Here is a 23,550-nt window from a genome sequence, read left to right on the forward strand (position 1 = left end):
CTGCCACAGGCTCGGTAGGACGTTTCATGAAAACTTTGCGCGTGATCAAATTCAGAACTATAGAATTAATACAGTTTCGACGGAGTGGAAGGGCTTGAGGTCCCTGTACTTCTATTTGGGTGCACAATGAAGGACCCCAAGCGGTCGAAACTTCCGGAGCCCTCCACTACGACGTCTCTCGCAATCGTATTGGGGTTCTGGGACGCAAAGCCACGACACAATTATTAATAAATGAGAGTGCGAGACGCGAAGTACAGTCAGAGACGTCGCATGCTCACCTTCGCTACTCGGTGTCGTCTGCTTCACCCGCGAGCAGACGATGCTTCTCAGCCGCGGTCGACCCCGCAGAAGTCGGGAAGGGTATACTTCTCCCGCGACTCCTTATCTTTGGGATTAAGTCCGTGTCCTCTGTTCGCGCTTAGTTTAACACGATGTTCAAGGCTCTTAGCGGACACGTGACCCGGCTTTTCGCATGCGACTGGTGCTCTTCTCGTTCGCGCATGCGTACAGTAAACTTGTCCCCATAGCAGCTCTCTGGTCGTCTGCTTCCGCGCGGTGCAGAAGCTCTGGTTTCGCGCGAATCGTCTGGCTTAGTTGCGTGCCTGCGGGTATTACGGTGAATAGAGATTAACAGACGTGTAATCCTATAGCGTGCGGATATCTCATCGGCAGCGCAAATTCCCACCCTGCTGCATCTTTGATGGCTCGTTTGTGAGAGGGATATAAGCCAGCGTTTCTCTATACACGAACGAGGTGGTGCATTATTAAGCGCTGTGCTTACGTAATCATCATCCGGGTTTTCCCCTCAGCTGCATTCTTTTTCAACGCTCAGCATACTTGTCCAGCGATATGCGTGCGGCATTTGTTCGGTGCACGAAAGAATTGGTGGGGAGAATTAAAAGAAGGGGAAAATGGATGGTGGCTAAGCCTACCACTCATTTGTCTAGTTTGTTTGCTTTTTGGCGTCAGTTTGCTATCAGCGTTGAGAAGGTGGTACATGTATGAAGAGATGAGGCGATTGTCGGGATCCGCTTGCCGTTTTATGTAAATGTCATAACAAGAAACGCCAGGCCTGCATAGAAGGCGCAGCACAGTCACAGCGAAAGCTACCAGAGCGGCCTTTCAGAGCCTTTTCAAAACACTCATTGGGTAACTACTTCAAGCACACTTGCTTTATACCCACTAGGACATTGATAACAAGATTTTTCGGGTAGTTGGCCGGCACTCTCTGTTTTGTTTTGTTTTGTTTTGTTTCCCTGGGATGTTGGCTCTTACCCACTCAGGGGGATTGGCCAAGAAAGTGTAGTGCAGTTTTTCTGTGATCATTTCTCATGTGTTATTTTTCGTCATTCTTCTGAGAAGCGTAGTATCCGCTATAAGCACTTAATTGCAAGCAATTTCGCGCCACTTCTTTATGCAGTGGCTGACGACGATGAGGAATCATGGCTGAAGTGGGTATGCGCCACAGTTAATAGGGGAACATGTACAACCTTTTGTAATGGGTTGGAGCATTGGACGACCCACTCGTTACGCTACTCGCATTGTGCGACGACTGGATGTTCATTCGCTGTTTCAGAGCGCTTTATAAGTCGTATTAACACGATTGCTTTCTCGACATCAAGCCTGCCTAAGGCAAGTTCACCGACAAGTCACAAGCACCGGCGTAGCTGAGTGGTAGAATACTGGGCTGGCACACAGCGGACCCGGGTTCCAGCCACGCTGCGCCATTGGTGCTAGTTTTTTTTTTTTCTAATTTCGCGCGATGTGGCTACGGACACCGGCGGCGGCAACTGCGCGTGACCCGAGTCGTGATATCATAACAGCTTTCGTTTTAAAAGTGCAACCACCTTTAGCTTATTGATTGCAGCGCTAGCGTACTTATTGGTTGCTGCTTTATAGTCTATCACCATCTTGAGAGACTATTTGACAGTCACCCGATTCAAAAGCCCGCAGTGTTCACTGCGAGGACGTTCAGTTTTAATACGACTCTCTCTCTCTTTTTGTACGACTTACTGCACCGAGAATCTCGATAAGTGCGTCCATGTGAGCGCACGTGACATGCTCGCTTACGTGCCCTGATCGCAGCGTTTTTAAATAGTCATTCTTTAACGCAGAAATTTTGCTCTAGTCTAGTCTTTCTGTCACACGATTCAGCCATACCCGGCCAAAGTTTTAAGCACTTGCCCGAACACCCAGCTATCTCGAACTGTTGGCTGCGTTGATTGATATGTGGGGTTACGTCCCAAAACCACCATATGATTATGAGAGACGCCGTAGTGGAGGGCTGCGAAAATTTCGACCACCTGGGGTTCTTTAACGTGCACCCAAATCTGAGCACGCGGGCCTACAACATTTCCGCCTCCATCGGAAATGCAGCCGCCACAGCCGGGATTCAATCTCGTGACCTGCGGGTCAGCAGCCGAGTATTTTAGCCAATAGACCGCCGCGGCGGGGCTTGGCTGCGTTCATACTTGAGAACATTGTCAATCAAAAAGCAAATATTACTCATATCTGAGGCGCAACATCAACAATACGGAAGTAATAGGTGGTGTGTTCCTTTACTACAAAATACACAGGTACGAGAAAGATGGCCGGCTGAACACTATCGTCTTTCGACGACATTTGCAGCGAGGTACGTAGATACAAGGCCAAAATGTTTTTAAACGTTCCACTCAGAAACGACGCAGAGGTTATCCACTGAGCAGAGGTTATCCACTGAGCTTCCGTAAGTAACAGGGGCTAAATCGCACGGGCACTATGATCGTGGCTACCATTTTTACCACCCGTCCTATAATAATACTAACATCTTGGGTCTTACGTCCCAAAACAACGATATGGTTACGAGGGACGGCTTAATGGACGGATCCGGAAACTTCGACCATCTGATGTTCTTTAAACACGCACGGGACAACATCGCACGCAGCATGGGACTCTATACGCCTCTGTCTAAATGCGACCGCAATGCCCGGGATCGAACCCGCTACCTTTGGATGAGCAGTCGAGCATCGTATTGTCGTTTGCACGCGTAGCTGCGATGACGGTGCCCCGGCGAGCATGCCACGTGGTATTTCCTTGCACTTTGCGGGCATCTGGGGTGCGCTATTCTGGACACTGTCTAATTCCGCCATATTGTCAAATTTCGTAATGGTGGCATCTTGAAGCCAATCAGAGAGGTCGTAGCAACTCACTTGGCCAATTAGCATCGATTAATGGCGGAATCTGACAACATGGCGGAATTCGACAATGTCTAGAATAGCACCCCTGTAGGTAATAAACATCCATCATACAAAAAAAAAATAGAAAATGTCAAATGGGACGTTTTGCAAACCGATCTTTGAACTTCGTAATTGGATTTTTTTCTTCAGACTAGTTGCTTTGGACGTTGCCTAATTAGTCTTGCCTAATTAACAAGTGTGTGGAAGTATTCGGAGCTTCGAATATTCGATTCGAATAGTTTGGTTCGGGGCGCTTTCAATATTCACGATATTCGACCACTACAAAGCTTCATAAGTATCGAAACCAGCCCGAAAAATTGCATACGTTTCGCCACGTTTCGCAAACTTTCATGCACAAATCAACAAATTAGTGTCCACTGCCACTTTGCCATTCCCCCACCGCTCCGCCCTACAACACTTTCGAAAATTTTGTGTCAATATTATTTACGAATATACGTAACATGTATTTAAGAACATACCAAGCAGCCATCCTTCCTTCAGAATCGTAACATATCTGATAACTGCGTATGTGGCACTGTAAGGCGTGAGTGTCGTACAACAAAATTGATTTTTCATATCTTATTTGTTGAATTATTATTACTAGTAGTAGTAGTAGTAGTAGTATTAGTTTGCAGAACTCAGTAGTCGGGCTGCTGTTCGTATTCAATATATTCGACGTGCACTTTGTTTTCATTATTCAACTTCTTAAAGTTGAAATCGCCTATTCAGTAGGTCTACAGGCAATGGCACATATCACACATAAAAAAAGAAAAAAATGAAAATAATAATTGTGTGCCTAACTCCAAGCTGTAGTCAGCAACTTTATGTTGAGCGAGGCTGGGCGAAAAAGCTGATAAGCAGCTTGTCTAGCTCTGGGTCCTCCCGAAAGTACACATTGGCTAGTTTGTATATAGCACTGCACATCAGCAGCCTTATTGACCGTGTAACTGACCAGAAAACAAGAAAAAAAAAGAATGGGAGGATGACAAAACAGGATTATGGGTAACAGTTGCACGTTACGCATTTTCAGCGGAAATAAAATTAATAAGAACGATACAACTGTCAGAGCGAAACTAAACACCCAATTTCGGAGTATTGGAAATTTACGAGAAATAACGTCCGATAAACGCCGAATTTCGTAAAAAATATTAAGTCCAGAAAAAAAAAACGCCCTCAGAATACTGAGAAAAATAAACTCCGAAAACACGTATTGATAGCCTACGTTGTCGCGATTCAGTAACAACATTTGCACATGTGCTGGAATGTTGGGAAATTGGCGCACCCTTCTGCTTCACTCATTGACCATTGTTGCGGTATCGCCCTGATGAAAATGCGCTTGTTGCTAATTTTGCTCCTTCTATTTTGTTATCTTCGTTCGTTTGTCTTCTTGTCCGCTCTTCGCTAAAGTGTCATTGACGTTGAGATAACGTACTACGTGTAGCATAAAAAAACAAACAAGATGTGGAAATTTGTGCTTTTTTATTTCCACGTTGTTGTCCACGATAACACCGAATAATAACAGAAAGCTGCAGTCATGATACCGTCTCTGTTCTATCTGGCTACAAGTTTGGCGATTAGGTTAAATGTCATTGTTACTTTTGGCCGTTTCTAGCTCGAGTTCAGGCGCGTTTTCAAACCTGCATAGTGCCGTTCTCAGTATACCACAGGTTACGGAAGGGATCGATGCGACCCAGTTACACTCATTAACAAGACTAATGATATGTGCTAGTTGTACTAATCTGAAAACTGCAACGTCATAGGTGTAGTTAAAGGGGTTGTTGAGGTCAGGGGCGGATCCATCTATGCATTTTTAGGGCAAGGGGTGGAGAGCGGCCGGGGTCCTGGCTTTTTGTTGTTTCTAGCAGCACATGAACCCAATTGTAGCATCAATACTGTTAATGCCTGATCGCAGTGATACCCCTAATTTGTCCAAATTGATGATAGGGAGGTGGACAACAAGCACTGAAGAAAGTGGGATCAGTGCTGAAACAGGCTTTGAGGAAGGGGAGGGGGGGGTCGCCTAAAGTAACACTAGAGAGGGGGGCGTGGTCATGACCTTTTTGTTTTTACTTACAGCAAAAACCGTGAAAACCCCTTCATAGTATAAATACTCTTAGTGTGTCCTCACAGTGGTTTATTTCATTTGCCCTAATGATGATAGGAGGTGGGCTACGAGCACTAAAGTGATGGAGGGAGGGGTGCTGATACAGACTTTTTTTTGGGGGGGGGGGGGGGGCGATCGCCTCTATCGCCCCCATCCGCCACTGCCCCTAGCCCCCCCCCCCCCCCCTTCTAGCTCCGCCACTGGTTTAGGTGCATATAGTGGCGCTGCGACTTTGGACAGGCAGCGCCATCTCTGGTAGAAAAGTAGAAATCAAGGATGTATATCGCGCGTGCTCGTGCGGAACGCACCAGGCGCGTTTTAGTCGCCTCACGATGTACCGCCTGCAGTGCGGCTTCAAAGAGTCCTCTGAGCAGGATAGACGCTCTTCGGAAAGGTGTTTTAGAGTCATGTCTTCCTTGCCGCGGGAGCATGACATGTTGATTTCGCCGCGAGGCAACAAGCTGAGCTTTTTGAGTCAAGTTGAAGTGCTCGCCTCATTTTTTTTTTCTTTTCGGGCCGTCTTGTCATGCTTGCTCTATCGTTCTCGAACGTGGCTCGGTTCCTCGGCACGGCTTGTCGGGGAACCGATGCAGCTTTACACGCGGAGAGCGTCTCTTGGTGTTGTCTGCATTGTTGTGGCAGCCCGCGACAGAACAATACCTCGAACGTCGCCGACGCTTCCGTGGGGTCGCTTTTTGCATCGCAGGGCGCGGGTTCGAATCCCGGCTGCGGCGGCTGCATTTCCGATGGAGGCGGAAATGTTGTGGGCCCGTGTGCTCAGATTTGGGTGCACGTTAAAGAACCCCAGGTGGTCGAAATTTCCGGAGCCCTCCACTATATACGGCGTCTCTCATAATCATATAGTGGTTTTGGGACGTTAAACCCCACATATCAATCAATCAATCAATCAATCAATCAATCAGCTTTTTCCATCGCGGAAAGGCAACTTCGCACAGCGAGCGTCTCGTTTTAGCGCGCCGAACGGACGTTACGGCGCCGAAGTTCCCCGCACTTACTGTAGAACGCGTTCTGCACGTGCCGCACGCGCTCGCCCTTTGACGAAACACACCTAAAGCCCCTATATATAAAACACACCTAAAACACCTAAAACATCGAAACACACCTAAAGCCCCTATATATAAAATATAGGGGCTTTAAACACACCGACTCGCCTGCGCCCTCTGTCGCTCCTATCCTCAAATTCTCTAGAGCTTGCCGCCAGAGCCAGGCGCGGCGTTGTCCACGCACCGCAAACTTGAAGGGCACGTGTTGTTGAAGCTCACAATGTGCAGTGCACTACTAGTACAGCGTTCTAGAAGGATATTCTAGTTCACTGTACTAATAGCACATGATTTAATGAAGCCATGCTTTTGTTGTACCGCTGCGGAGGGGCTGGTCATGATTTTAAAAGTCGCCAGTACGTGAGACGCGTGCAATTATAGTATGTATGTGCGTGTGGATGGGGGGCGGAAATGAGAACTGTTATGCTAGGAATTTAGTCAACGTTTGCAGGGTGAAATTGCAGAAACGGGGATTTTTTTATGTCTCTGAATGGGAATTATTCGGCGTAGTACGGACCATCAATGCCCTCTCTCAATAGCGGAGAGGGCGTCAAGAATCCATGCGTTAGAGTCGGAAATGATGTAGGCCCGTGTGCTCAGATTTGGGTGCATGTTAAAGAACTCCAGGTGGTCGAAATTTCCGGAGCCCTCCACTACGGCGTCTCTCATAATCATATGCTGGTTTTGGGACGTTAAACCCCACATATCAATCAATCAATCAATCATGCGTTGACGCGCTGCAACGCGTGCGTGTAAGAGCTGCGCTCTAAAGTAGACCTACTGCTAAGTCTGTGGTCCAGGCTGTTCGTTTGGGATCGCAGACGCATGCGTAGTGACTATTTCGTAAACTGTAGATTCGCGCTCGAACGATACGAATAAGGGCCACGAAAACAGGGCACCAGAATTATGAACATACCTGGGGGGGGGGGGGGGGCGGCGTCAAATAGGCGTAGTAGATATGCGAATTCTGTACACGCCACTGGCGCTGTGATGGAATGGCCGTTGGATCCCGTGTCGTCCTCCCTTGGGTCGCCGAATGGCCGGAGCTCGGAGCAAGGTATTGTGTTTATATATCTCTCCAGCCTCAGCAAAATCGCTGTTGACGTGTTAGTCTGTGTCTACGAATCGCTGCTCGAAGGCTGTTTTTTTGTTGCATGCACTATTGTATTCGCTATCACGGAGAAAGAAAAAAAAACGCCTTATTATACTATACCGTTCTCAGGGGCGTAGCGCCGGGGGGGGGGGGGGGGGGACACCGGGAACGTGCTTTCCTACCCCCGAAATTGTTCCGTGCCAGGTTAACGCACTGTAAAGTCGCGCCGCCACTCGCGACACCAGTTTATGCTAACTCGGCACAAAACGCGCTGATTCACACAAAAACAGAAAACAAAGACTAAGACAACATCTGATCCCTGCGACGGGGGTCGCTCCATGGTGCCGTAAATACATTGCATATCTTGCACAGCCGGGCCACGCAAGGATGTCGCGTCGCTCCTGATAGCCCTTACTTAAATGTGTCGCGCTGTGCCGGGTTGAAACTGTGGCCCGTTAGCCTGCCACGAGCGCGCCGGCCGAGGTGACCGTGCTTCTGATCGGTTTCGAGGGCGCCTTCACGGTTTCCCCACGGGGATGCGCCGTGCTCTGCGCATGCGCGTCTGCGATCACGAGTCGTGGCCCCACGGCGTCGCCGCTTCGCGTTGGAACCGGCAGAGACTGGTTTGATTGCGGAGCGGGGGGCGAATAGATGAGCCAGCGATTTCAGCTTGCCGAGGCATCGCGAAGACAGTGGCTTGCGGACTTGCTACTTACCGACTTCGTGCGTTGGGCGCTGTCCTCAAGAGCCTGGCCACACGACGTGTCTTTCGTGTCCTTCTTGTCTCTGTGTCGTCGTTTTGTTCTCGCGCTATAACTATCGTCGTGTGAGCCGGGTTCGCTCTCAGCCATGTCACAAAAAAAGAAAAAAAAAAACAGCTCGTTCTCCACACCGACTTCGAAGCGCGCTCCTGGATTGTCCGAGACTCTGGATAGAGGTAAATATTTGAACTGGTGCTCTGGAACCGCGTTGCATCGTGATTTATTTATTTATTTATTGCTAATGTCAAAACTGTCCACTCTGATGCAGCGAAAAATTTTCTGATAGGTTTAGTGGATCTCACTCTTGGAGCTGACGCCAAACCAGATCATGCCTCGCTACAGAACAGCATGCGAGTGAACGATCCAGGGTCTGGTGGCGAGTTCTTGAATGATCCAGGGTCTGGTAAGTGTGTGACCCAGGAAGTGACACTATACCTCCGTATTCATAAACGCTCCTCGACTTGAACTTGTCTTGAAGCCGCCTTCAATGCAGCGCGTTTGAAACGCGTATTTACTGCCTTGATTGATTGATATGCGGGGCTTAACGTTCCAAAACCACCATATGATTGTGAGAGATGTCGTATAGTGGAGGGCTCCGGCAATTTCGACCACCTGGGGGTTCTTTAACGTGCAACCAAATCTGAGCACACGGGCCTACAACATTTCCGCCTCCATCGGAAATGCAGCCGCCGCAGCCGGGATTTGAACCCGCGACCTACGGGTCAGCAGCCGAGTACCTCAGCCACTGGACCACCGCGCCGGGGCCGTCCAGCCAGATGGGGACGAAAGGGCCGTGATGGGGTAACTGAGACTCGGTTGGTGTAAGTGGGAGAAGACTGAGCCCTTCATGCGCTTTAGCACAGGATCCGACGCCCTTGCACACTTGCGTCGAAAAATTTTATCCCAATCTCTACCGGCTACTTCAGTTAATAGGGACACTTCCAATCACGACCGCTTCAGCAGAGAGAAGCTTTTCTAGCCTGAAGTTGCTGAAAAACTATACTTGCGCTCGACATGCCATAAGAACGTTTTACAGGCCTCGCACTCTTCTATTCTCTCAGAAACATGTATCGGCACTTCTGAGTTAATCGACCATTTTGCTCAAAGTCGCCGCTTTGTTGATTTTATGATTTAGGTTTTCGACGTTCGTCGTAATTTTGCTGCCGTAAGCATAATGTCGAAGCACATGTGGTGTGCACTCTATAGAGTTTCGTTTCGTCATCAATTGTTTTTAAGTACTGTACAAAATGTAACATGACAGCGCTTTATTTTGTTCAGCCCACTACCAAGCCTGGGCATGTTTGTTTTTCTACCAACATTATATTTCAATAATTACTGCAGTTGAATAAAATATGCTGTATGAAATAACTCTTTTATGTTCACTACTATCCTCTTGATCCCTTGGCTCCTCTTGGTTTAAATCAACACATTGCATTTGCTTCACCGCAACCTTACAGAAAGCGTATAAGTTCGACTAAATTTAGAAGTAGAATGAAACTTTTAAAATGTGCACCTATATAGGCCAATAATCAACCGCGGATCATTGAGATGCTACGCTGAACCGTTATGAACTTATAAAGTCAGCGAAAAGGTGATTAGTACTTGAGGAAGAAGCATGTTGCGTCTTTCGCTACCAGAATAGAAAACAAAGCGCAATATATCTCGCCTTCTTACCCTTTCCTTCAGCCCATTGGTGCCTACGCCACTGACAGTGCTCAAAAGTCCATCGGAAGACCTGTTCGCACAATACTGCCCGTCTCGATATTTCGTTCTTTTTTTCTTTGTTTGAACGGTACGAATCGTGTCGCCGTGAGGGCATCACTTATCGGATTCTCTATATCGGACGTATGGGCACCGCGTAAATTCTATATACACATTCTTAGAAAAACATAAGCAACAAAAAAAATTCTTTGCCAATTTGGTTATAGTTGGAGTGCCCTGTTAATACATTTTGCCTTGTTCTTCAGACTTTTGTTCTCAGCACTGTCTCAATTATACTTCTTTTATTCATATTTCCTCCTTTAGATCATATATACTCATCTTATCGCTTAACATTATTCATGTTGTCAGCGCTCGCACGAATAGTTCAACGTTGTTTCGGGACAGATTAAATACGTAGTATGTTCACGACGACGATTATCATTATTAGTATAAGTCAATTTCAAGTCCCCTGCACGACTAAGAACCGCTCTTAGTAATCTACGATTCAGTAAGTCTCGCGTGTATATACTAATTGCGAGTACGCCGTTGCAATTTGCTCCACCATCCTCATTACACAACGATATCCCCCGGGACGAGAACCCCTATCAGTGATCTCCAATCAGCCGTCTACTGCATTACTTGAATTTAACTTCATACCTCCAATTTTGTTGAATTTCGTTGCTCCATTACGTCACTCCTTTTGCCGGCTTTTCCCACGTGACCTTTTCGTTGGTATTCATTTCGACGCTCTCACTTCAACACAATTAAAGCGACAAAATTGCGGTGCCAGAGCTTTAATTGCAAATAATAATAATAATAATAATAATAATAATAATAATAATAATAATAATAATAATAATAATAATAATAATGCATAACGTACAATTCCATCTGAAGGAAGAATCTACTGAGGCAAAGCATTGGCGTAGCCCCGCCGCGGTGGTCTAGTGGCTAAGGTACTCGGCTGCTGACCCGCAGGGCGCGGGTTCGAATCCCGGCTGCGGCGGTTGCATTTCCGATGGAGGCGGAAATGTTGTAGACCCATGTGCTCAGACTTGGGTGCACGTTAAAGAACGCCAGGTGGTCTAAATTTCCGGAGCCCTCCACTACGGCGTCTCTCATAATCATATAGTGGTTTTGGGACGTTAAACCCCACATATCAATCAAAGCATTGGCGTAGTTAAGAAGGCGAAGGTGTGGGAAGGCTCCTCGCAACCCTCGCCATGCACGGCTCTCATCCGTTCTTCGTCGCGTTTATCTGCATCAAGTTTATCTGCATCAAGTTTATCTGCTTGTGAAAAACAATCTGGGTGTGCGCCTGTAACGAGCTCGAGATCTCGGAGTGGCGCCCTCTCGCGTGTGACGTCAGTTTGTGTACTATATTTATTTTTATTTTTTTTATTTATTGTATCCTCAAAGGTTCCGTATGGAACTTTACATGAGGGGTGGGCGATGAAAGGCGGTATCAAAAGTAATGGTTAAGATGCAGTTGAGTCTGCTGCTTGTATGGCATTCCTGAAGCGCGCAGAATCCCGGATGATAGCCGCCTCTTCCGGAAGGTCATTCCAGTCTCGGGCGGTGCGCAAAAAGAATGACTGTTGAAATGATGTGGTGTGAGCACGTGGCGGAATTACAGCGTTTGGATGACTTCTGCGATGGCCTCGATGGACTGGTTGGATGAGCTGGTTGTCACGTGTGGCTGAATGAAAGAATTTGTGAAAAAGGCACAAACGTGCAATATGACGACGAAAAGCGAGGGTAGGAAGCTTTAACTGGTTTTTTAGGTTGGAGATGCTGGAGTAACGGGAGTAATCTGAAGCAATGAATCTGGCTGCTCGGTTCTGGACAGATTCCAGAATTTTAATAGGATTTGTTTGGTGGGGGTCAAAGACGGCAGATGCATATTCAAGTTTAGGTCTGACAATGGTGATATAAGCAAGTAGTTTAACGGAAGGTGGTGCCATGAAAATGTTGCGGCGTACGTAACCAAGGGCACGGTTAGCGGAGTAAGCTATGTGATCTATGTGGTCACCCCATGATAGGTCGCTCGTAAGATGGACACCTAGATATTTGATTGAGTTAGTAGCAGCTATAGGACAGTTGTTGATGGTGTAAGTAGCCGGCGCGTAGTTTCTGCGACGATGGAAAGAAATGAGCAATGTTTTATTCGTATTCAGAGACATCAGCCAAGTGTTACACCACTGTTGAATGCGTAAGAGGTCATGCTGTAGGGAAGAAACATCGGTAGAGTTATGTATTGGACGGTAAAGGACACAATCGTCGGCAAAAAGACGAATATTAGATTGAACAGAAAGTGGAATGTCGTTAATATATATCAAGAATAGGAGAGGCCCGAGGACGGTACCTTGGGGCACGCCAGACAGAACTGGGGAGAGGTTGGAAGAAAGGTTATTAACATGCACAAATTGTTTGCGGTTTGTTAAGAATGCTTTGATCCAGTTGAAAACATACTGGTGAAGGCTTAGACGCGAGACTTTTAGTAGGAGACGAGAGTGAGGCACCTTGTCAAATGCTTTTTCGAAATCAAGAAACAGTGTATCAACTGGAATGTTACGATCTATGTGGAGATGGATGTCATGCAGGAATAATGTTAGTTGGGTCTCACAGGAGTGACCTTTACGAAAGCCATGCTGGTTTGGGTGAAAAAAACTTGCAGATGATAAAAAGCTGGCAACATGAGAGAAGATGACATGCTCCATGATCTTAGAACAAACACTAGTGAGCGAGATGGGGCGGTAGTTACCTGCAGATAAACGATCGCCCTTCTTGAAGACCGGAATGACCTTCCCAATTCTCCAGTCCAATGGGACTTCACCTGTATCGAGCGACTGTTGGAAAATGATTGATAGTATGGAACCAGAGATATGCTTAGTATTTTTAAGAATTTTGGCATTGATGCCATCTATACCACATGATGAAGAATTTTTTAATTGATTGATTACATTAACGATTCCCTCTGAGCTGAACTCAATCTTCGGCATTTGCGGAAAAGCAAAATGCGGATATTCAGGAAGTTCTCCGCTAGCTTCGTTGGTAAAAACGGAACAAAATGTAGAGTTCAAGACAGATGGAACGTCACAATCGGCAATAGGGGATCCAGAATTGTCACAAAGAGAAAGTGTAGTTTTATCATCCGGTTTCATTATTTTCCAAAAGCGGCGTGGGTTGTCCCGAAGCATGTTGGGTAGTGTGGTTGAAAAAAAGTTTCTCTTTGCCAATGCCAATAATGCCATGTATTCTTTGGCTGTACTTTTATACTTGTCCCAGGCTAGTTGAGAGTTCGATTGCCTGGCAGAACGAAACTGTCGTTTCTTCTTATTTTTCATACGTTTTATACTGACATTAAACCAGGGAGAACGAGATCTTTCACATATAGTGATTGTTGGAATGTAAAGTTTGATCAAGTCCTGCATCTTGGATTTAAATAAAGCCCAATTAGATTCAGTGGATTGTTGATCGTAAGTTGAGGAAAATTCACTATAAAAGGCTGCTAAGTCGTTGTTCATAGCGACATAGTCGGCTTTGTCGTAAAGAGTCAGTAATTTCTTCGATTTGACGCTTTTTTTTATCATGTTACCGGGAAACGTAGTGTGGATCGCGGTGTGGTCACTGAGACCGCTAATATAAGAAAGAGAAGAAAAGTTATCAGGATGTGACGTAAGCAGAAGGTCAAGAACGTTGCTTGAATGATCGGTTGTGCGCGTAGGAGAAGTGACAAGCTGTGATAGACCAAACGTTAAGCACGTGTGTAAGAATTCATTGGAGACATTATCTGTGTTTTGGCAGGTGGATAGCTTGGACCAGTCAATGAAAGGAAAATTGAAATCGCCAAAAAGCAAGATGGGAGTACTAGGATTAGTAAGCGTTATCTCATGTAATACGTCATGAAAATCAGATGCAAACGAACTTTCAGAATTGGGTGAACGGTAACAGACGCCAATGAGCATATGCGGCGTGGTTGCGTGGCTGCGGACCCACAACATTTCTAAAGGCGTTTGCACGCTTACAAGGGAACATTGCAATTGACGATTAGTGGCTATTAGTACACCGCCACCGCGAGAGCTGTCCCTATCCTTGCGGAAGATATCGAACTCAGGCAGGTTGGGAAAGAGCTCAGGACTTGAGACCAGAGAATTGAGCCAAGTTTCGGTGATTAGTACGACGTTACTAGAAGAGGATGAAATGAGGCTGCTTATGGCGTCACGTTTCGGTATGAGGCTACGAATATTACTGTAAAGAATTGATACATCATGTTTAGAAGGCTTATCTGGGTTGCCGACTTTCTTTGCTAGTTGCTAACGTTTGTACTCGACAACAGTCTGAGTAGGATGATCAAATACGTATGTTTTGTTACCACAGATAAGTTTATCGTAGCGCAGTTTGATGGGCATGTTTTGAGCCTTGCCGAATTCAACCAAGCGTCTACGGGCCAAGCGCGTATGCGGAGGAAAATCTTCACTTATACCGTAGACAGTGCCTTTCAGCTTGCCGCCCCTAGAAAGAATGTGGTCTTTGTCCTTGAAATGGGCAAACTTGACAATTATTGGTCGATTCTTTCTGTCTTTAAAAGCGCCAAGCCTGTGAGCCCTTTCAATGTTGCGTGCTTGAATTGTTATATCAAGATTTTTTTCGCAATGCTGGATGATTAATTCCTCTGAATCGCGCCACGTCTCCGTTTGTTTGTCTGCGAGGCCATAGAACACTAGGTTGCATCGGCGAGATCTACATTCCATATCTTCAACGCGAGCAGTCAGCTGAGATACCTGAACACCGCAGTTGTTCGTGACTGTTTCTATATTTTCAAGCTTGAGATTGATGCTTTGAATTGACTTAAGGTCGGATTCAATCTTGTAGAGTCTGTTATTGATGTCATTAAACTTTTTTTCGTTTTCGGACAGCGTCTCCTTAATGGAAGTTAATTGTTCGATCATAGCTGACTGCCCATTTTGTAACACTTTGAGCATTTCAAGTAAGTCGCCCGACGCTTTAGTAGCGGGGCCGGGATTAGTTTCGACATCACCTGCTAACAAAAGTACTCTCATCAGCATGCATGTACAGTCATATATTATCACAAGCGTTCGCCGTGGGCCCGGCAGCACAAACAATGCACGAGAGCTAGTACGCTTAGCATAGAGGCAATACTGATTCGTTACCTGCGTTACGAAGAAACGAAGCCAGTTAGGGCGATGCATCCTTAACGTGCCGCCGGGCCCACTAGTCGCGGCGATGGTTTCACCAGGCTTTATAGACTTTTCCAAGGGGGAGGGTAATATGCTGGTTGCAGATATGCTCTCAACTGCGCTGCAGCGGCCGCTGCTTCTGTACGCGGATCGTCTGCTTCAGGCGGGAACTTCGTCGAACGAAAAATACCGAAGAGCGAACTCTAAAACTCAGTTCTATTGCGAGGAAGCAGACTGAAGATTTATACATATAGGCGTCTCTAAAGGTACGTCATACATGTATATGCAGCGAGACCAGCCCGCTTTCCCACGATTAATATTCACTTGAAAGAGCTTGCGTCTCTATTTTCATTGCGCTTGTGTCAATGATTCGTAGTGCTCGAACTCACCTCAGCTAGCTGCCAATGTTACGAAATTTGGTCGCGCCTGGGCCGGGACATGGTAGGAGCGAGCGAGGAGGAAGGGGTGCAGTGAAAAAGTTTCAGCGAAATGTTAAATAACGTTCGCATTTCAAAGAAGACGGTCCTTCGTAATGTAATGTATAGGTCATTCCTGTTAGGGACAGGGCCTCAGGATTCGAGAACCATTGATACCAATCTACGGGATGTCCGGAATGTAAACGCCAATTCCGAGATGCAGTTTTGTTCCACGGTTGCGTGTCTGCACTTGGCGACTGCGTAAAATACTTTGCAAAAATTTTGGGATGGAGGGTGGGCCGTGGGCCGCTTATTTGACATCCCTGCCGTAAGCGGTGCGCAAGTAATCTTTTTTTTCACGGCTATATCGCAGCACGCGGGGCGGGAAATTAGGAAATCATGAGTTGGGAGCGGCGGGGCGGTTGCGAACGCTGCCGGTTTCGAGTCTGCGACCGCCCCTCGCCCTCCTACAACGATCGAGAACGTTCGCGAAATCTGGGGAACGATCAATACGACGCTCACCGCCGCCCAATATATATAACCTACTTGCTGCCACGCTGAAAGCGCCCTCTTTCGTGAAACGCAATAAAAAAAACTACTGCGGTTTACACTGCTTCCGAGATGTAAATCCAGCAAATGCAAGTCACGGAGGTTACATGAAATAGCATTATTGAACACGCGGCGGCGCGCGCGTCTTATACACAGGCAATTATAGTGGCTGTTGGGGGGCGGGGGGGGCATCTACACAAACGAAAGAACGTCAAAGTATAAACAAGTGATTGATATGCTTCTATACCCCTCACGATGCAGGAAGGCAGAACGTTGGGATCCAAAGATGACAGGCAGAAAAGATGTGACGATTTGTTTGTACATATGTGTCGCCATATTATATATAAGTGACTTATGTTTACCTGAATGAAAGGCTTGCTTTCTTGGTTAGACGCAACATTAATGAGATCTGAGAGACAATGATGTGAAGGAAATTATAGGAATGTGATTAGAAGTAACTGAAATCTAACTGTGAAAAAATAAAAAAAGGTGGGCGAAAAGATTAGCTTTTAGCAGCCGTGATAGTCATGATTTCTCGCAACCAGCACGTTAATTGATGCTACTAGTTCATTATAGATACACAAGTTACATTAATGGTAGAACAAATAAACACAGAACAGTGGGGGACACGTGCGTATATAGATACAATTGTGGCAGTATGTAAGTTGACTGGAAGCTAATGTAGCATTTCACGGTAGTAAATGGGCTGTCATTTTTGAAAGCACAATTGTATTTATACGGCCATTAGTGTATATACAAGCGTATACAATTGCTGTGTTCGTTTCACATAATAAACATTATTAAATTACAAGTTTTGGCAGTGTGGTTATGTCTGTACTCATATACATGCTGGGAAAAGTTCAGATAAAATGCAGGCGGTACATTGTATTAGAGAGAGAGCTAGAATGTATGTGAGGAGGTTACCAATGCAACATCGCTCTCTGCAACGGCAAAAAAAAAGAAAAAAAAAGAAATTGAGAAACAGTCATCTGTTAACATTAGTGAAACAGTGATCTGGATGGATTACATATTTCTCATGAGGGGACCAAACACACCATAGACGAGCACATGATTGATCGAGTGCACCGTGAAAGTCAATGTATCGATGCTGTGATAGACCATTAAACAACATCAACCAACCGCTGTATATAACCAATGTGGTGCCGTTTGTTCAATAAAGCCAACAAACACCTTTGTCTGACATCCACACGGAATTCATGCCTTTTTATTGAACGGCGAAATTTCAGCCGTAAGCATCTGAACAAGCAGCACCCAAAACAGTTGTGCACCGGCTGCAGCTTTTTCTAGACTTCTTGTTTCTTTTTTTTTTTCTTTTTTTTGGTAATCGACGTTTAAACCACATTGAGGTGTTGAATTTTCCTGCAACCCGCCCGAACGTTATTTTCGTCACCTGGATGAGCTCAAGAAACCAACTTCTCATGAGCGTCGGTGACGTAATGGGTTCAAAACGAGGCACGTTCAAATCTGGCGCGCTACTTCTGGAATGTTCGCGACGTCTCCCGTAGTTTATCGCCGCGCGCGAAGGAACGCGGGATTTCGAGAAGCTTGTCGTTCCCATTTTCCCATAGCGGTGGCGCTAGCAGTCTGTCATTCTTTTTTCGATTCGTCGGTTCAAACAGTGACGTTTCTCCGCTACTTTCTCCGATTGGCTCTCGCGATTGGTGACGTCGTGTTAGTTTTTTTGTTGTTCGTTCTCTTCCTTCTTTCTTTTTCCACGCCTCTGTACGCGTAGGCGGTCGAAACGGCGTTGCGAGGTTTTTTGCGCTGTGGTGGGTAGCCGATAAATATGAGCTACAGACGGGTGCCGTTTCAGTTTAATCCCGACCGAAGCTCGGACGAGAGACGATCGGAGATACTTCGCAGGTTCGGGTTTCAACCCGAAGAGGATAACAACATGTTCTACGAGACCAATTCGCCTTCGTGGTCTACAGACTGGGCTAGCCGTTTCCACAGGGTAAGTGTGCAGCGCCAGGCTGTCGACATTTCGTGGCGCGATTGCGCAAGTTGCTGACAACGCATTTCGCGCTGGACGCGTGAATTATCTAGTCTGTCGTGCCGTGTTTTGCAGTGGCTTCCCGTTAGTGCAACGACCGTGCTTTCGCGTGTCACGGCATCGATTTTACGGAATGCCGTGCTATAAATGGGCGCCAGAACCCATGGGCAGCGAGTACGAGTGCTGGCTTCGTCGTTGGCTTGGCTATGAATGTGTGCCCCCATTGATTTCCGGCCGATCGTCTGCTTGCTGTATGAAAGTCGTCTACTTCGTTCATCCGGTTTTCTGGAACCCTCTGGAAGGTGGAACGCTAATGACGGCGGCGTCTTTCAAATCCTTCTTGTCAAGAACCGGTTGCGAGAAAGTCCGAGCAGGCCAAGGCACTCTATGCAGTCATCGCGGCGCATAACCTTCAAAGCGGCGCTTTGGCCAGAGACCTTGAACGCTTGTACCGCAGTGGCCGTGCGTAGGCTAAACAAATAACTGTAAAGACTTACTTCTGCCGTAGAAAAATGGCGCGGTCATATAACGGTCTGCTCAAGCTCCCCGGGTTTACGAGGGGGGTCTTCGTTGTTGGCGAATTGGGTTTTTGAAGATCCGAGAAAAATAAAATTTGTTGTTGTTTCGTCTTTCGGTCGGTTGCCGCGCCGCCCGTTTTGTTTTGTTTATTCTTGTTTCGGAATATATTTAGACGGTCAGCGAAGTTGCTATTTTGCGTGGGTCGCCTGGCCTCCCGCAGCGTTTTTTTGGGTGGTGCGCCGTTAGAAAGCGTCGAGGAGGTTTGCGCCGCGCAACATCATTTTGACAAGCGGAAACCTAGCCGAACAAATAAAAAAAAATTAACAAAGTAGAGCGAAGTTAGGGGGTGAGAGTGCCGAAAGAGAGCCGCTTTTTTTTTTTTTTGTTCTTGTGTTCGTCGTTTCCGTTTCGTCGGTCGTCTGGTGGTACGCGGTGTGCAGCGCTCTTTGTGTCTGTGGATCGTGCGACTGCCTGTTCGATCGTGAATCCGCTGTTTTCTCGCCCGGGTATCGAAATCTCGGACCCACATGGCTGGCCGCAAGCGGAAATCTCAGGTGCATATCCTCGACCGCGAAGCGATTTGGTACCTTGTTGTTTTGGGGCTAACGGCACTCGGCAGAGTGGATCGGAAGAGGCAGACGACAGTGTTGCAGAAGCCGTACGTCGCCTGTTACCAAGCGTTCTGACCCCCTGTTCGCATCGCTACAGGTTTACGGGATTCGTTTAAATGTTGCTGCTCACATGTTAACGACGTTGTCTGCAGGGCATGCTAGATGTGAACAGCAAAATGGTTTCGTTTAACCTGCTGGGAATGCTTGAAGTGCCCAGAAATCCGCTATTGTGGGCTCGGCGATTTGCGTAAGTGTTCGTTGGAGATCGCTTAAGTTTCGCATAGTGGTTTTGCGTGCAGAGTGGAAACTTAGAAGCCCAGATGAAAGTTCATTTCCTGTTCGATAATTCTGCTATGCTGCACTATAACTCCACTCGCAGTGGATGCAGTTACAGCGGGAGTACGGCCGAATTCCAGCCGGGCACTGACAAAGTTTCAGCTGTATATTGATCCATTTCGAGATGAGTTATTGAACCATAAGTCTTTCCAGAATCCAGATGGAAACTGAACCTTTGTCGACGAAAAGGCTGATTTGTTGACGAATGTAGTCGCTTTTCAGTCTTTCAGTGATAGTCTGTTGTCACGTGCTTGCCACGACATTGTTGCGTGACCATTTCCTTACCTCCAACGCAGCCCACCTTCTACGATGACCCGGAATGGCGCAACACCAGCTCCGTGTTTGGCAACTCTGGGTCCATGCCGGGCTCGCCGCAATCGTCTCGCGTACGCCGCGGCTGGACCACGGACTTCGACGAAGGTGGCGTGCCCATCAAGGTGATTCATGAGACGACGTCGGGCGGTGGCACTGGTCACGACGACGACGCCGCCTCGGAGACATCGTCCCAGGGCAGCCGGTCGAGCGGTTCCAGCGCTCGCAGTGGCGCTGGCGCCTCCAACGGGGCCTCGTGTTCGAAGCCACGCCATGAACCTCGAGTCCACCACATCCCAATCGTGGTGGAGGGGCGCGCGGGATCCTCGGGCTACGCCTCCGACGGCGACATCAAGCCCCAGAGCAGCAGGATGTCCTTCGCGAGCCCCAAAGAAGGACAACCCGGTGCTTCTGGGGAACCCAGGAATGTCCACGCAGTTCCCATCGAAGTTGACGGATACCCTGTACAGGGCAGGCCGGCAAAGAGTCCATCTCAGAGTCACCCCCACCAGGATGAGGAGATGACAGGAGAGGCTCAGAATGTGAGGACTATACCCATCCAGATGGACTGCGGGGACGAAGCCATGGCCAGGTGTCGGGTTGACGACCCGATGGATCAGCAGGACGGAAAGAGCTGGCCGCACACGTTCCCAAGGCAAAAGTGCCAGCAGTCGGCGAGGCGTACCCCACCGACGACATCCAAGTCATCGTCGGGTGGTAGGCTAGCTCCACAAGCCCCACCATCTAAACAGGGCTCGGAGCCGCCACCCCCGCAGCAGCAGGAGGCAAGCAAGCAGTCCACGGCCGAAGAGCAGATACGCCGGATCAGTCTGGAGCTCGCTGACCTCCGGCAGCAGGTGCTGAACTTCAGTGGCAAGCCTGGTGACAAGCAGTACAAGTTCCTCGATGAGATGCTGACACGACTCATGATCAAGCTGGACGCCATCGACCCGGCAGGCAGGGATGATGTCCGACAGCTGCGCAAGTCGATGGTCAAAGAGGTGCAGTCCGTCGTCAACCTACTGGAGGGCAAGGAGCCGGGACATTCGCTTGTAGAGGTTCCACCTCAAGAAGTCGGAGAGCTCGCCGACGAAGCCTCCCAGTTTGCCGACGACAGAAGCATTGACAACGGTGATGCAGTGGCTGCCGGGTCAACTACGACCACCGCACCAGCGGCATCTGCAAATCCTGAGGTTGCAGGCCCCATTGAAGCACCACCTGCTGTCCAAGTTGGCGGCAGCAAGGAGGAGAAGGGAGCCGTGCCTATGGAAGTTGAAGCGCCTTCGTCTTCCGAAGCCCCTCGGCAACCAACTGCCGAGGCAGTGCCTTCTGCAGCTGGTGGCAGTGGCAGCACGGAAGAGCCCACACCGGAACCCCCGACTATTCCAATGCCTGTTGACCTTGACAATTCTCTACCTGGTTCTTCTGGTAACATTGCAGAAGCTGTACCCGTAGCACCAGGATGTACGAGCCCCTTCAACGAACAAAACCTGTCATCCCTCAACAACAGTGAAATGGAGAATACCATAATGGAAAGCACCATCCCTACTGAGCATTCAGGCTCGACGGAACTCTAAGAGGGTCTCTGGCGAGTTTGTCATGTCACAGTATTGCAGTTAGGTTCTGTTTTTTTTTTTTTTTTTTGAAAAAATTGTGTCACAGGATCTGGAGGTGGTCAAAAAAGAAAAGCTTGTCCATTGCTGTAGCGGTGCTGTGGGGTGGCCCCGCTGGAACCAAAGTTTCTTGCAATGCCTGTACATACTGTTGTATCTAAGTCAAAACTATACGTGTACATAAGTCTGTTTCTTGCCGCGTGTATTTAAAATAAGTGTAATGTTTCGAGCTGTTATAATAAATGCCTAGCATTGTCTCGATGCTCTTCAAGTGTCTTCTTTCGTTACTGCGTACCACTGCTTTCCCATGATGACAAAGGCCCACCTGGAATGAAAGTTACAAAAGAATGTAGGATTGAGTGCACTCTTTGTTCTAGTTGTGTTTTTTGCTATTGTAAGGCCAAACAAACATGCCCAAACAGCAGTTATCCTGCCTCTCCAGTCGTACTGTGCACAAGTGTGCAGGATTGACAGCTTTACACTCAAATGGTGTGCCTAGCCAGGTGCATCTTGAGGTGATGGTCAATGTCTGCTATTTATAAACATATTGGCTGCTCTGACAGTTTCGTTCCTTCTCACTAGTCCGAAGGGGCAAACATTGGCGGAGAGGAAGTGTTGGGAAAATAGTTGGTGACCTAATTGGGACGACTGACTACTTCGTGGTAGCCTTTTTTGGCCACGTTTATGAAATGAATGTGGAATACGAAGTCAAATGTGGGGCCTGCTTTGCCTGTGAACCATCTTGTATTTAAACTTTGGCCGAAGTAACAAAACCTCGGGAGTACATTAGCACAGGAACTGACCTCAAGAAAAGTATGCCCTACATCCCTTTTTCATGTTTTGTTCATATTTTACATTAACTAGCTAGACTGTTGATCTCATCGGACACCTATTTTACGTGATTACTATTTTTTTTTACGTATTTCCATCCACACAACGCTAGGTCTTCCCCCTCCCTCTCTCTATCTCTCGGAGGAATACCAAAAAAGGTTAATAATATGCTGGATGATCATTCTGCTTTCATCGAAGAGCTTTCACTAATTCTCTTCAACTGTTTGATCCCATGGTTGACCCTTAGAGCTTAATCATTGAAGTAACGGTGCCAGCTATAGCGTTGGTTTGTCGTATTTACGCAGTGTTTCGCTCGCCGTCAAATGAACGAACCATACAATAATGAGTGTTCTACCAACGACAGTCGTAGTCCTAGCTGACGCCACTGGGGCGCTGCCACCGGTACATCGATATCCGATCGAGGCGCTGTGATGTGTGGTGCGCGTTCAAAGTGCGCGCCTTCGAAAAGTGCGCGTCACGGAAAAAAAAAAAAAAAAACAAAAGGAGAAATACCAGAGTGCACGTGCGGGGCTGCTTAAACAAGAATGACGACGTTAAAGAGCGTCGAGCACGAGGATGCGTGGCAGGACGTGAAGTAAACAAAAGGTAAAACATCCAATGGGCAGCGAACACGGAGATTTCAAGGCCCAATGGCTTGACACCACGAGACAGCAGTATCTCCAATGAGAACGAGACAAGTGGGCCAGAGCTGAAGCAGGAGCCTGAGCAGACCAGAGCAAGGGGAGTTCGAAGAAGACGGGGCAAGCGGAAGGTCGTCACCAGACCGGGCGCTGAAGATGGGCCGTCGGGCGTAGGACCCGAACCTGCAGGTCTTCAACCGGCCGGGGCCTCCTGCCGTCGTGTTCCCGCTCCAAAGGACCGTGGCCATCCGGTCCTGAACTCCTTTCCAGGGCCTGCGGACTTTGGTTCCGGCAGGCGAGCTACAGCCGTCGGGCTCCGGGCCCGAGCTGTGCGCCCAGCTGCTTGACTAGGTCGACCCTGGTTCTCTGACGCGTCACCACCAGCCTGCGTTCTCTCGTCACAGACGGGTCCACACTCCTAAAGCCAGAGCCACCACGTTCCGGCCTGGTTTCTCGACGTGTCGTCAGCAGCCAGCGTTCCTTCATCCCCGTCCTGCCCGCGTCCTGAAGCCGGAATCACCGCGTTCCGGTTTGCTCATCGTCGGCGGAATTCAGCGTGTGGGTGAGACCGA

The 23,550-nt window shown here is 47.8% G+C and overlaps 1 protein-coding gene across 2 annotated transcripts; it reads left to right on the forward strand.

Annotated features, from left to right (window-relative positions):
- The first annotated feature begins 8,213 nt into the window (after positions 1-8,213).
- stv (BAG domain-containing protein starvin) lies at positions 8,214-21,772 on the forward strand. Of its 2 annotated transcripts, XM_075868879.1 has the most exons (3): positions 8,214-8,410; positions 8,521-8,637; positions 19,878-21,772. In XM_075868879.1, exons 2-3 carry the CDS (start codon positions 8,623-8,625, stop codon positions 21,468-21,470), a joined length of 1,608 nt encoding a protein of 535 aa, XP_075724994.1. In that variant the 5' UTR covers positions 8,214-8,410; positions 8,521-8,622; the 3' UTR covers positions 21,471-21,772. The 2 variants fall into 2 exon arrangements, with proteins under 2 accessions (XP_075724994.1, XP_037287489.2); XM_037431592.2 differs by lacking the exons at positions 8,214-8,410; positions 8,521-8,637 and adding an exon at positions 17,830-18,076.
- The last annotated feature ends 1,778 nt before the right edge of the window (positions 21,773-23,550 follow it).

Source organism: Rhipicephalus microplus, chromosome 7, assembly GCF_043290135.1.
Source record: "Rhipicephalus microplus isolate Deutch F79 chromosome 7, USDA_Rmic, whole genome shotgun sequence".
NCBI lineage: Eukaryota > Metazoa > Arthropoda > Arachnida > Ixodida > Ixodidae > Rhipicephalus > Rhipicephalus microplus.

Bases quoted from the DNA above. Each gene is read 5' to 3' on its own strand.
- stv (XM_037431592.2), top strand. From the start codon at position 17,909: ATGAGCTACAGACGGGTGCCGTTTCAGTTTAATCCCGACCGAAGCTCG. The intron at 18,077-19,877 runs GTAAGTGTGCAG...CCTCCAACGCAG, and splicing joins GGGCTAGCCGTTTCCACAGG to CCCACCTTCTACGATGACCC.